The sequence below is a fragment of the Zootoca vivipara genome, chromosome 3 (assembly GCF_965207765.1).
Source record: "Zootoca vivipara chromosome 3, rZooViv2.hap1.1, whole genome shotgun sequence".
Lineage (NCBI taxonomy): Eukaryota > Metazoa > Chordata > Lepidosauria > Squamata > Lacertidae > Zootoca > Zootoca vivipara.
Genome location: NC_142586.1, coordinates 34,468,079 through 34,483,229, shown reverse-complemented (window position 1 = coordinate 34,483,229; position 15,151 = coordinate 34,468,079). Strand labels below are relative to the sequence as shown.

The window sequence follows — 15,151 nt, the reverse complement described above, 5'->3', positions numbered from 1 at the left end:
CACATGCAACTGAATGCCATACAATAAGATTTCAATTCCACAATGTTTTTAAATAAAAGAGAGAAGAATTTTCACTCTAAGCGTTACACTTGTCAGGTTTTAGGGGAAACAAAGCATGTGAGGACGATGTTCATTTTACCACCGGGGAGACTAGATTGAAAGGACAGACTCTTGTACATTTCAGAGTTTTGCAGGAGAGAGAATGTTGTCAGGTCCAGCTTGTCATGCAGGGATCATTTGCCGACATTCCTTCTTCTACAGAACTAAAGGAGCTTTGCCCTATTTGCAACTGATTTCTTTTCTCTTTCTCTTTCCTATACATTGCCTCTGTTAATCTGTCTTCCTGCTTTTCCTCTTTTAAAAAATCACCCTAAACAACAATGGCAACAAGAGAACGGTAGAACTGCTACTGGGTTCCAACAAACCAATTAAAAACTGCAGGGCTGGAGAACATTTTTGCAAACTCAATCGGTGTTTGGCTCAAAATTTACATGCCTAAAATTCTGACTGGAAGCTAATATATTGCTAATATGCTCTTTGTCAGAAATCTAGGATTCCATAGAGAAATTACTGAGACCTTCTGAATATCTATAGTTAGAACTGGAACACAAATCATGGCCTCCCCTAAAGAATCCTGAGAACTGTAGTTTGTTAAGAGTGCTGAGAGTTATTAGGAAACCCCTCATTACCATTCCCAGCATGCTTAACAATCTACAGCTCCAAGGAAGTGGTATAAGGGTGCTTCAAAGGTATGGTGTGGATGTGACCCTGAATTAGTCCCTACCATTCACAGCAACGAACCAGCTAAGCATAGTCCAGCGTTTCCCAACCTTGGGCCGCCAGCTGTTTTTGGACTACAACTCCCATCATCCCTAGCTAGCAAGACCAGTGGTCAGGAATGATGGGAATTGTAGTCTGAAAACAGCTGGAGGCCCAAGGTTGGGAAACACTGTCCATAGTCATCATGACTAACAGCACATGCACATGCTCATGGAAGTTTGCTCCAAAGTAAGCCCCACTGTGTTCAATGGTACTTACTTCCAGGTAAGGATGCAAAGGACATCAGCACACACCACTGAAATCAACGGATTTAAGTTAAACCCAATCTTATTTATGCTTACTCATTAATACATCTCACTTAGTTCAATGGGATGTATTTGGACATAAATGTGCACAGGATTGCAGCCTTAGTCCGTCAAGACTAAGGGCTCGCCCACACTTCCGTTTGCCCTATGTTTTCTAGGCAAAGGTCTGAGAAGTCTTTCATTTGTTCTGCCACTTTCCCCAGGACATCCACTGTTTTATCACTGAATCAGAACACACATCAATCGGGCTTTCTGTGGATTGATGGTGCAGGCCAAAAGAAAAACCCCTCGAAAGTGCAGATGAGGCCCATCTATAGGAAGATTAGGATTGTAGTACGGTAGAATGATGCCCATAATAGGAATTTGGAACACACAGCAATAATCACTAAGGATTTTTTTATTTTTTAAAAAACCTGACTTGTATACAATTAAAATGTATAAATTAGCATTTAAAACTCTTTATGGCCCTGCCAACAGAGAAACCCTATGAATCCAGTGAAAACATAAATATTCCTAAACAAGATTAATCCCTGAAAAGTCAACGAATAAAACAATTACAAGAAATAACTCATTTTTAGACTAACACATGGCTGTTGACAGCTCCGTGAGCTTCAGTATTGTAACACAATCCTCTCTTTTAGATTTGTTAGATTTTATTTTTAGAAGTAATCACTTCCCTCCAGTAAATGGCTCTTATACCAGCAGTTCTGCACCAGCGAAAACTGAAGACATTGCTATGAACCAAAAAGCTATCGGCATATACCCAGGCAGGCTGCTGCAAGCATAACCAGCACAATTTGCCGTTCTGCAACATCTCTTCTTCTCCCCTCCCCCCCCCCATCCCCAGCCTTGCCATTTCCTTAATTAATACAATATTAGCTAATTAAATGAAGTCATTCCCCGGGCTCATTCAGGATACTAAGCAGAAAGCAAACCTTACTTCTTCCTTCATAACAGCCCACACATGTAAGCTCTCTCTTTTCTTTAGCGTGAGTAATTGCCTTCATATTTCAGTATATGCCACTTTAAAAATCAAGGTTAATTGGGAGCTTTCTGTGAAGCTCCAAGTGTTCTGAGAGTCATTTCAATGCAATTAGACCATTGTGTGCGACGGGTAAGGGTCTCAATCCAAAACAGCTATGGACCCAAGGAGAAGCAAACTCAGCAATATAGGATCATTCTAAGGAATGAGGAGGCAGCAGGGAAGGGACAGAGACATAAGGGGATCCCATGGAAGCAGACTCAAAGGGAAATCCAAAGGTGTATAGAGTTCACTTTTCACTGAATAGTGGTACAAAAAGAGAACTCCAGTAAATTGAGGTGCTTAGAGATTTAGCTCTCCTTTGATATGCCTACTTCAGCAGTTTCTCTTGGCATAAATAACTTTTGACTCTTTTCATTATTTTATGCTGAACCAGAAACATTTTGCCTCTCAAACCTCCATCCTCTGCATTTTGGCTCGAAAACTTGTAGATACTTTTAAGGCCTATGTTACGGTGGGCGGCAGAAATGGGGAAGGTGGGGTGTCAATATTGTTTTTAGATATTTTTGTTTATAGTGAAGGGTCACTATTCAGCATCAGTGGTGGATAGCTAACGTTCTCTGGTGAATTTTGTCATTCTTCATTTCTGATAGTGCTGATCACCTGGGACCCTGAAAAACAAATAGTCTGTACATTCAACCATCCAATTAAGGATATATTGCATCCAGAACTTTGTAACTTCACACCTGAAAAGGGCAAGGGAAGGATATGGTAGGTTCACTGGGTAGTTTGCTTTCCATTTCTCTCAGGAGCTGAGATCAGCGAGTCTTGAGGAGGTTTTGCTGCCTTAAGAGTTTAGGAAAGAGCCTGTAATGCAAGGTTTGCTTATCCACAGTTCTTGCTACCCTTCAGCACATTTGTAATCACTTAGCACTTACTATTGGTTTTTCAAGATGCTTAGAGGTTCCACTTAACATTGGACTCCTGGTGGTCTAAGAAAAATAATTCTTAAATATATTTGTTTTAGTATTTAGATGGGATAGCTCATACCTTCCACCTTTTTTGTATGAGTTACATGAACAATGTTGCGATCTGAAAATCAATCCCATTTCATTTTTCTATTCAAAGTGTGTTGTTATTTGCTCCACATGTAAATCAGTAAGATTCTCTCCTACAACATTTGATGTAGATGTCTAAGGACCCAGCTACACTTTTGTTCATCCCGTGATTTAAAGTCATGGGTCAATCCGCAGAAAAGCCGATTGATGCTTGTTCTCATTTAGCAGTAAACAGCAGGTTTTCCTGGAGAAAGCAGCAGGACAAAAAGAAAGAAAGAAAAAGCCCCATTGGACCTGTAACTTGAAATCATGGGGCAAGTGTGGATGTGCCCTTCCTGGGGTCATTCTGAATCATCCCACCTGGTGTTGGAGACTGAGCACCAATGAACTATCAAAAAATACAAATGCAGTCTATGGCAAGTCCTCAGAAACTGCCAGGTCAATGTTGGATGAAATACAACTAAACCAGCTATTTCTGCAATTACAAAAACTGATTTAATCCCCAGGAGATGACAACTGTCTGGACGATTTTAAGAGGCAGGTGGCCCAAAAGTTTTGTGAGGGCCAAGGTGAGCAGTGGCAGAGAGATGCGTAAGCGGAAGGGCAGCAGGTTTATATGTGTTTTTTGCAAGGGGGGGGGAAATCAAACAGATCGAAGGAAAAAATAGCAAAGCGGCAGAAGTTATAAAGTATTGGTGAAAAGTGTTCCTTCTTCACTTTCTATAATTTTTCCTAGGAACTTTTTTTTTTCTTTTGGTCATATCACATAGAGATTATCAGACAAGCACGAATCCAGAGAAAGGCTAATGATATTCCTAAGCACATTTGCTTCCTTGAAGGACTGGCCCATTCATGTCCTTACATTCACTGATTAAATTTGCCAATCTCATGCACAATTGCATGGAAGAAATTTCCATTAAAAGCAATATGACATTCCCATCTAAGTATCATCAGGATCATAGTGCAGGACATACAGAACCAAGCAAACAAAACTGCACTCATGACTGTGCTCTGTTTCAAAGCCCAGGGCTGGGTTCTTTTTCCATATGTAACTTAAGAAAATGAGGAAGTATCAGTAGCAGCACAACATAACTGTAAACGATTGCAAGCTCATTCCAAATGTAGACTCCTGTGAGTGGACAGGAAATGGAAATATTGCTGTTAGATACATTGGGGTGGAAACATCTTTTAATAGAGAAGTTTAATTAAATACTTTCCAGATTAGCTTCCAAAGCTCCATTAACCCTCCATGCATTTCGTTGTACATGCACTTTCCATGTGTTGGTTTTATTATTGCAGAGAGTACAACTTTCTACATAGCTGTACGTGCCCTGTTGAACATGTCGAAAAGCCTTCTGTGCCTCTATACTTTCCAAACGACTTGATTATTCTCTCAAAAGGATCAATATCACCCCGACAAAGTTTCTGTGCCTGATTAGAAAGGAAGAGGAATAAAGAAATACCTGTTTTATCAGTGACTGCTATAGAATGAGAGACTGGAAGAAGGATGGCCAACCCAAGCCAAATTATGCAAGATCCAATTGCCTTCATCTCCTCTTGAACACATGTGAACAAATGACCAGAAATCTGAAATGAAAACATTCATGATTAAAAACACTCTTATGATTACTGTGGTCAAGCAGATTGCCTTGTGGATGTCCAGCCTAGACATATCCAGATTTAGACACCAGTGCTCAAATTACAAGGGGCCAAAGAAGACTTGACCTTGCTTACCTGCTGTGACAGGAGGTTATGTGAGGCATGATTTGGCTAAAATGTGGGGGAAGCTGGGACTTACAAATTTCATTTAAAGCCCCCCCCCCCACTTCTTCCACTGAAAATTGTTAGGCAGGCCTGAGTTCATTGAAATCAGTGGACTCAGGTTCAGCTTGTTTACAAGAAATATAATTAGTTGCATAAAAGTATAGGATAATTTAGTTTCATGTACATAGCAGAAGTTCTCAGCTGGAGCTATATCTAGACAGGATGGAGGAGTGGTGAAATGCTGCTCCGTCTTCCTCTGAGGGTTTCAGGAATTTGCACATGATTTCACCCTTACACTTTTGTTTCATGGGTAATGGTTAAGGGACTAGTACTCGAGAGGCTTCCCCCTATATTTAAAATTAATCATATTTTTGTGAAGTGTAAAATTAAATCACATCAACGAAGCAACCTTCCTCTCTACACTTATCAAACCCTTGAACTACATTGCTGCCAGTTAATATAAAACCTACATAATTATGAATCATCTAAATATTCCCTTTTTAAATACATATGCATACTGGTACACACGTACATACACACAAACAAATGTAGCAATATACACATGAGTTAGTTATAAGGGGGAAAGAGGGGTATAGACTATTGAGCCATTAATGTAGTACTGTACATACATACTCACCTGGGGGTAAATCTCATTGACTAAACTCAGGGGGTCTTACTCAGGCATCCCCAAACTTTGGCCCTCCAGATGTTTTGGACTACAATTCCCATCTTCCCCGACCTGGTCGTGTTAGCTAGGGATCATGGGAGTTGTAGGCCAAAACATCTGGAGGGCCGCAGTTTGGGGATGCCTGGTCTTACTTCTGAATTGAGATGTGTTGTAGCATAATTGGTTGGATAATTCCCTGCTACTAGCTAATTACGGTCCAAATCTAAAAATGGAAACCAGCTGTTTGTGTACTTTCCATGAGCATCCCAGATGACCAATAGCAATTTTTAAACACACATTTGTGACTCTGTATAATAAATCCTTAGTCCATTATTCCGCCTGGGAAATATAGACAATTTCTAGTTGTTGAGAAGCCCATGTTGGGTATAACTGTTGCTCTGAGGACCCAGTTCTGGTCCTATCATTAGGCAGGGTGACGCAGTCACCTCAAGCAGCTGATTTTGGGGTCATAAAAAGATAGAAAAAATAATAAGTTAAGTAATGACTTACTATCTGTAGAGGCAGAGGTGGGGTAGCTGTAGCACTTTCTGCCACAGGTGCAAAAATAACTTGACTGGTCTTGGGTACCAGTCAAGGTTGGGAAGAGGTGACTTTTGCTGCTCTGCCTCAGTCCTCAGAGCCATAGGTTGTACCTCTTTCTATTGTGGCCTTTGAATAATTTCTGTTTCACAGGCATTTTATTTTTGCCATTTGGGAGCAGAAAATAATTTTACATTGTGCTGACCAATGACTGCTAGAAATGTTTTAAAATTTGATATGTATTGACTGCATGTTATTTATGTAGGCTCTCTGTAACTTTGCTTACTGAAATAGCCTGTGATTGATGGTGACACAACTAGGGTGAACTTTATTTTCAATTTTCCATCCCTGAACTCTACTTCCTCTCACTTCTGCAAAAATCACAAGCAGTTGTGAAGAGAGAGAAGTGTCATCAGTCAAGTACAATGTGTATCATTTATTAGTGTGAAAAAAGCAGACACACACACACACACACACACACACACGGTGTTTGCAGGCTAATTTTAGACTTATAAGAAGACAATGAAAAGTACTTCTCAGCTACTTTTTTAGATTGTTGAGTAATATGTTTTCAGCTATGCTAAGGTCACATATATTGGTCAAAAGACCACTAAATTATCATGTGTGAGTAATAGCTGATTAGCATTTTTATTTTTGATTATTTTTAGCCTATGATACTTAAAGTTAAACTACATGCACTCACTATGAGCAGGATGAGTGGAGCAGTCACAATCTCATAGTGATGTATCATTCCTATATCTAGATTTCTTTTTCTTTTTTCTTTTCTTTTTTTAAGCAGCTTTCATGTCTCAGAAAATATGTAAATGAGGGGGAAAGGACAGTTCCATTTTGGACTGCATAAAAGAGGAATTGAATGTATACAACAAAATATTTTTTGTCATCTATACACAATCAATCATTTATTTTACATCACTTATAATGAAAAGAGAATTAGGACTTTAACAGAGCATAGTAAAATGCAAAAAAATAAATAAAAAATCCAAATAAGGATGATAATTTATTTACTGTATATGAAAAAGAGTCCAGGTCAAACTATGCAATAAGTGTAGTATTTTTTCCACATGAATGTGAAGCATGGAAGACCCAGTTCGGATAAAGACAATAGAATGGGGGAAGAATATACATAGACCTAACCCATTGCCTACCCACTATGATACCTATTCCGATGCAGGGTTATGGTGGTACACCAACAATTTGCATGGGGGGGGGCTTCAATTTTCTTCAATGAGAACTTTTTCCTATGGAAATTGCTGACAAGGGTCCCCCCAATCTAGGCCAGAATCATAGTGGGGTTGGAGGAAGGTCAAAACCCCATTGCCCTTGTGCTAGAATCCCAATCTAGATCAGGGCCCCTACACTGGCAATCTGCCTTTTTCTGTAAACTGCATTGAATGGTGAAAGAGTTAATGCAGAGGTTTCCAACCTTTTTGAGTCCACGGCTCCCTTAACCAACTACATTCTTTCTGCGGCATCCCCTGTGGGGCTCAGGAGTCCCGTTATGTCACCCCTTGCCTGCAGAGCTGGCAGCCTCTCGCCCTTTTTCAAGCACCTTCCCTTGTGGAGTGTTCCCTCAGCCTCCTCTCCCCTTTCCTTGGGAGTCCTCTGGACAGCTGCTGCTGCCGCCGCCCCTGGTCTCTGAGCTGTCCCCCCCACCCACCCCAAAGAGAGGTGCCTCCCAGAGACACCATTCGCCTGTGGACCTTATAGCCAGGGCTGCTACAATAAACAGCTGTGCAAGCCTTTGGGAGGCAGAGACACAAGAGGGCATCAGAGCAGGGAGGGAAGGAAAGAGGGACAGAGGCCAGTGTTGCCCGTGGCACCCCTGACCATCCTTCATGGCACCCTAGGGTGCCACGGCACACCAGTTGAAAGCCACTGAGTTAATGTATTGTTAGGAGTATGTAGGAGTACGCAGATCCCCCTAAATTCCTCGATGTAGTAAAAGTTAAAATTTATCACTGCTTAGAGGGTTAAACTGAATGCTAGACTTTAAATTGCTGCACTCAGCTTTCCCTGTCCAGTAAACTGCCTGTCAGAGAAGCTACCAAGAGGAACCATCCAGAGGTAATCACCAAGTCATTGACCTCATAAAAGACACGCAGAGAAGCCATCAGCAAGACTAAGACTATTAGCCCTGCCCTGCACTCTGGCTGGTTAGCAGAAGACAATGCCAGAGGGGAGTTCCAGTTTGCAGTGGGCAATGATGTAAGATGAAGGACACAACAGATGTGGCCATGTGGAATCTCACACTGCTCGGAGATTGGGTGGCATGCAACAGTATCTTCCCATTTGGCCCATAGTGGGGTAATACAGGCTGCCCCTACTTCAGATCCATTGGTGCCATCTATATGTTGTATTCACATTAATGTTGCCTTTATAAGGCCAACAGAAAGAAGAGGCAGTGGTTGATTCTTTATTTTGGCAGTCAGACTCACTAAAAAACAAAAAAGGAGGTAGTTGAGAGATGGCAAAATTGTGCTTGAATCTCATTTGGATAAATGGATTCTAGGAGCATATGCCTAAATTCTATTGCCTTTCTCAAGGAGTTGGAAAGCATTTTCACGCAATGAATCTCAAGTTCTGAAAACCTTTCTGGCAAGACAGTATGAATCTGCAAATCTTAGGCTACATACACTTTATTGGCTTAAAATACAGTTAGGTGTGCTCTCCCCCACTGTACTGCAAGTCACATTTCCGTGTTGCTCTACACTACAGAGAGAGAGCAGGGATGTCTTCACCTGATGCACATTCCCAGTTCAGTTTCCCCACACTTACAACCCCCCAAAGCCATATTCATGAAGCTGTCATCTGTGCATGCGCAGCCATCTGTGCATGCGCAGCAGTTGTCTCACCTGAGCTTAACTGCAGAGAGAACATGGTTTCTACTTCCAAAACATGTGGAAGCTCGTTTGAGGAAAAATGCATCCATTCAACAGCAGTACTTTTCAAAGAAATACATGATAGGCATGGATTGTGGCTAATGTCATGTGTACTTTATGTCAAACACCAGTGGTGCACACACACTGGAGCAAACAAACAGTAATGGGTACACAGATTTAGCTTTCTGCACTAGTTTGCATCATATCTATAGATAGATATGTTTTTCGTTGCACAAGCCAGGTATAAACATTTTAAATAAATGCTGTATTTGTGTGTGTGTATCTTAAAAATGAGTGTCACGTACATTAAAAATTGGAATCGCCCCACCTTTCCCTTATTATCTTACAATGTAGGTCCTCAGTGTTTCTGTTTGTATGTTTCATTTCAACCTATCCTTGCCTCCAATATGATTCCTGCAAGCTTGAATTTAAGGCATTATTGAGGGTTATAGCCAATGCTAGTCTTACCCACAGTAGGTCCATTAATATCAGTGGCCCTAAGTTAGACATACCAATTAATTTCAATGAGTACAAGTAGGACTATTGGATACAACATAGGCCAGGCATCCCCAAACTGCAGCCCTCCAGATGTTTTGGACTACAATTCCCATCATCCCTGACCACTGGTCATCTTAGCTAGGGATCATGGGAGTTGTAGGCCAAAACATCTGGAGGGCCGCAGTTTGGGGATGCCTGACATAGGCACAGCAATCCAAGCTATAGGAAGCCAGGGTAATTCATGCCAGGGTAATTTACACTGGGGTAAACTACCCTTATTTAAAACTCTACATTGGTACCTCTGGTTATGTACTTAATTCGTTCCGGAGGTCCGTTCTTAACCTGAAACTGTTCTTAACCTGAGGTACCACTTTAGCTAATGGAGCCTCCTGCTGCCGTCACGCCACCAGTGCGTGATTTCTGTTCTCATCGTGCGGTAAAGTTCTTAACCAGAGGTACTGCTTCCGGTTTAGCAGAGTCTGTAACCCGAGGTACCAATGTATTCAGAAGTGAAGATATTGCTAGCTGAGCCAGCCTAAGCTTAGCAGCAGGACAACAAGCTTTTAAAATAGAGTTTGACTTACACCACTCTTTCTGCCAGTGTAATGTCCACTAGGTTGCTAGTCACATGAGTGAACTGAAAGGAGTTTTGAATAGGGGTAAGTTTCCCCCTATCCCTTCCTGCTATACCCCTTTGGGGGACTTACCCTCATTTGGACTTATGCTGGTTATCTATGTTTGAGCCGGGATGAAGACCCTCCACATGCGCAGGCAGAGACCTTCTTATTCCAAACTCTGCCCATCCTTGTGATCTTGGGATTTGCTTTGTTCTCCAAGGGCTTGCTGATATTGACTGGGTACGCTATACCCAATGGCAACCCTGACTTTCATGTGCCTATCCATTATGAGGGGCCTGCAAGCATTCCTTGCATAACTGAGCAGAAGAAACTGGGAAAGACATCTGTGTGGCTCCATCTTTATTCACACAAGTTATTGTACTTGATAAGGACAACAAAAGCAGTCACATCACTTGTCTGGAAAACGCGCTTGCAGATACACACTGATTGTTTTTATCGACCCAAGGCAGTGCAACTCCTTTTTCTAATGCATTTCAATTGCTATTTCTTGCAAGCTGCTTTGGTGGGGCTTGCTTAAATTATTATCTGCCCACCTTCGGGAAGAAGCGTGTATGCACAACTCACAGGGCACTAGTCCACTGCCATTCTGAAGCTTAATTTCTAAAACAAAGTGTACTAGAGGCTACACCTAACCAATAGTTTCAAAATGCATCCTATAATTCCTGCCACCTAATCTGCGTGGGAGCTACCTGTGTGATTGCTCACATGTGAGATATTGTTTAGCATGGCTGTCAACCTTTTTCAAGCCAAGTTCCTTTGTTTTCAATAATTGTGTTAAGGAAAAATCAGTAGGTGAGGCTTGCATTACAGCATCTTCATGCCAGAGGGATGGAAGAACCTCACCTGTTGAATTTCTCGTTCCGTGTCACACAGCTGTTAAAAGTAGATGATTTATGGAATGAACTTGCATTCCTATTTACTTTCACCCCTTAATTCCAGAGTTGAATCCTACCACTAGAAACAGATTTCAACGGCTATTTTCTTGCTGGCTTAAATCACTCCCTGCAATGCATCTACTTCTTTCTTAGCTGGGAAGAATTAGGCATGGAGGTTCCTGCTGATTTCTCACCTTCCTTTCCCGTGCAGTGCAACGCTCATGCCAGTGTCTATGCATTGCCCATTCCCATCGCCCTTCCCTCTTCTACTCCAAGCTCTCGGGCACCCCATGTCCAAAATTGGATTGGAAAAAAATGCTCTATACACAGCTTCTCTCTCTGCCCAAGCTTGGAACTCGCTTCAGAACAGGCTGAGCGACAGTGGGTGGGCTTGTTCACGTACTTGAGCATCTCCCTAGAGCAGTGTTTTTCAACCACTGTTCCGCGGCACACTAGTGTGCCGCGAGATGTTGCCTGGTGTGCCGTGGGAAAAATTGAAAAATTACTTTATATATAGTCAATATAGGCACAGAGTTAAATTTTTTAACATTTTCTAATGGTGGTGTGCCTCGTGATTTTTTTCATGAAACAAGTGTGCCTTTGCCCAAAAAAGGTTGAAAAACACTGCCCTAGAGTTTCCTGGCAGTTAAGGGCAAATAAACATTGAGTATCTTAAACTAGTAGGTTTTAGCCAACCTTAAAAGCTGGACCACTTTAGGCCGCTTGCGCATTTCCTTCATGTAATAGATCCATTACCTGAGATTTCTAAAACACACTGGAGAATACTTGATCCTTTCTTTCACACATACACACCTGAGCAGGGACCACCAAGCATATATAATGGACCTTTACCAGTGCCTCGTCTCAAGCTCACTCCAAATCAATTTTAGGTGCTCAGCCCACACTCACATATGTGAAACAGCAACTCCTCTCAGAAACCCTTGCCTGGAGAAGAAAATATCAATTACCTTTATAGAGGAGGATGTCACGTATGACCTACTTCCTTGCCTGCGTGTGCAAGGAAAGCTCACCTAGGCCTAGTCTACATATGCAGCAGACAGGTAGTACTGTAATGAGGGTATAAATGAGTGAATGGAATGTATCACTTCAACCAGTGGGAATTTGGAAGGAGGGGGGGAAATCCTATTTTAAAATATTGTTCTGTGTTTAACTTGTTCCCTCTTCGGGGGGGGAAACAACTTTAGTAAGTAGACAGCCAACAACTCTGGGAATAGGCTGGCTTGGTGTGGTATCTACTTAATTGGAGGTAATTTCTTCATGAGGAAGCAACTAAAGATTGCAATGCTCCCCTGCTGCCTGTGAAGTGGTACAGTCCTCTTTAATCCCCTCAGGCTTTTACTACCTGGTTTTGCTATTGCAGCCTGATTGGGCCCACGCAGTTCCTCCAACTCTTCAGCGGGCAGCAGGTACGGTTATGACCTTTTTGCCACAGGCTGTTTAATATGTTTCTGTTTACAGCTTTCCACCCGGCTCCATTTATCCACATATCAGAAAAGCCCTTACCTGCTAATGTTTGTTAGGAGCAAAGGATTTTGACTGAAGCACAGGAGCAAGGCTAGTAAAAAAAAATATTGCACCCTTAGATGCAAGTCACATCAGAGTGTGAAGCCAATGTTGCTTATTGTGGCTGCTCCCCTGCTTTCAAAGGCTATTTATATTTATATTTATATTATTTGGCATTTATATTTTAAGCCTTTCACATCCTGATTAACAACAGCTAACACCTTTTCCATTGGGAAATGGCATCCTCTAATGCTCTCATCAGAGCCCTTTGAATGTCACAAAGTGAGCACATGTGGTCCAAACTCAGGGCCCTTCCAGGCATGCACTTGCCATGACAGAAAAGTGTGAGTTGTGCGTGCTTATTCTGGCAACCGAGTGATTACCAGTAATTTAGGAACCCTTAGAAATATGCAGTTCACAGATTTGTTTGCTTTAATCATGACGGGAAGCAAGCAAAACAATGGTTCAATGTAAGTGCATCCCCAAAGCCACCCTTATTTAAAATTATATAAGAGAAGCTACTCTCGAGAGAAAACTTCAGAACTGAAGACAGTTCCCCCTGTGGACCAGATCAGATCTGTAGTGAGGATTAACAAAGTGAGGCAGGCTGTAAGATGGAAATTGTTATTGCTTTCAAAAAAAGTTACTTTGCTCTTAAAAAGCAATGTATTTTCATGGTGTGTTCATATATTTAAAGCATATTACTTTCCCCCATGGGAACTGTAGCTTGCCCCTCACAGATCTACAATTCCCAGCACTCTTAAACTACAATCCCCAGAAATCTTTGGAGGGGTTGGTGCTTTAAATGTGTGTTGTGTAATGCAAACAGAGTTTACTGTTGCTCATTATGAGTGACAGTGGTATAAGCAAAAGCACAAGTTTTCAGTTTTCCACCATATCACAATGGAAATGCACCACTCTTAACCACATCTGGATCCCACACAGGGAAATATTTATATTACCTTTTTAGAAGGTTATGTGGTGTGGTAGAAAGGGGGAGACTGAGAGTACCATACATTGGAACCCACAATGTGGTTCTTAATCAAGACTTTTAACATGCTTCCCCCCCCCGCCCCTTAGCTAATTAAACAAGCAAATAAATATGGAGCACTATCCAGATAAATGGCAGCACCATTGTGTTGCATCCGTTTTAGTGGGGCACTTAAGCATGTGCCAAACATCTCTCCCGTTCCAATTAATGGGACTTAAAAGCTGTTAACTTCGGCCGCAACATGCCCCAGTTGCTTATGGGATTATGTATGACAGCAGTATAATATTTAAATAATCAGAAATTGCACAGATATGGAAAGAAACCATCCCACTTCAGAATGCGACTAAATAGGGAATTGAATAGCATCCTCGTTCAGTGTGTGTGTGTGTGTGTGTGTGTGTGTGTTTGGAGAAGAGGGGTTCATTTATAGGGGGTTATGCTCTACCATTCTGCTTACTCAGGTGTGTACCTGGGAGGGGACAACACTCTCTTGGTCCCAAATCCAGGATCTCTAGCAATAGTACAAAACAAAATATCCCTGACAGCAAGAGAGAGAGAGAGAGAATCCAGTAAAAGCACTATAGTTCCTCATGGGAGCTGTGCTGCTTTAAAATTTCAGCATCCCACTATGACTTTCCTTTCCTTCACGATATACACACGCAATTTAGTGCAACGGCCCCTAGAAGACAGAGCGACGCACCCACACCCTCACAGTTATTTCCTTTGGTATATAGACATTGAACAAAATATACCCACAAGCTTCATTATCACTGCATCAGTTTGTACATGTTATGCCTTGCATGTGCTTTGAACTGTTCCCTGTGCCTTAGGGAACAGGGCATTCGTTTAAAACCAGCATATCCATGCAAAATATATATATACCTGTTTTCCCATCACACAGCTACACAGACTGCACAGTGTAACAAGCACAGAATGACAGCTATCAATATACCAGCGCACAATCTATAATACCATTTATATAGAGGGCTCAGTTGTGACACTGTCAAAACCAGAGCAAACCAACCAAGCAGAGCACACGGTACTTTGCAGTGTATACTGGGTGTAAATCAGCTGATCGCAAACAAGAGGCTCTTACCTTTGATTAAGTTCCTCCTCCCCAGAAGCGCAGCAAATGCCTGTACAAAGCTGCTGTAGTTGCCGAGGAGTTGCTGGAGTCTCTAAAGAGTGGGAGAAGGGGACGCAGCTCTGTCCTTATTAGTCTCACACGGTGTGACCCTCCCACTCAGCAAGCACACAGAGAGAATACAACTGTACGGCAGGACAGCCCCCAGCTCTGGCACCCGTTTTTGCAAAAAGAGAGCGAGCGAGAGAGGGAGAACACATGCTCAAGAGGTTGCAATGCAAATCTGTTAATAATATTAAAAGGGTTAGGTATGGATTGTCTAAAGCTGTGTCACAGATAAGACTGCCTGGGGTTTGACTGCATGAATGAAAGGGGTGTCTGGTTTCAGCGCACCGACTCTGAAGTACTGTACATGATACCAGCACAACAGCAGGGGAGTAGATTCCGCTCCCCCAGCATGTTAAGTGTAGCCACATCTCATTAATTTTATATACTTTATCATAAATTTAAAATCAAACAGCCATGGGAATGCACCTATTTATGGC

General features: G+C 41.9%; 1 protein-coding gene across 2 annotated transcripts in view; it reads right to left on the bottom strand.

The window, feature by feature from the left end:
• COL19A1 (collagen type XIX alpha 1 chain) overlaps window positions 1-14,891 on the bottom strand; it is a 175,447-nt gene extending 160,556 nt beyond the window's left edge. For both annotated transcript variants that reach the window (XM_035109681.3, XM_088665845.1), the window contains exons 1-2: window positions 14,619-14,891; window positions 4,589-4,712 (exon numbers count right to left, since the gene is read on the bottom strand). In XM_035109681.3, coding sequence (XP_034965572.3) covers window positions 4,589-4,676 — 88 coding nt within the window. In that variant the 5' untranslated portion in view covers window positions 4,677-4,712; window positions 14,619-14,891. The remainder of the gene's footprint in view (window positions 1-4,588; window positions 4,713-14,618) is intronic.
• Window positions 14,892-15,151: the final 260 nt, after the last annotated feature.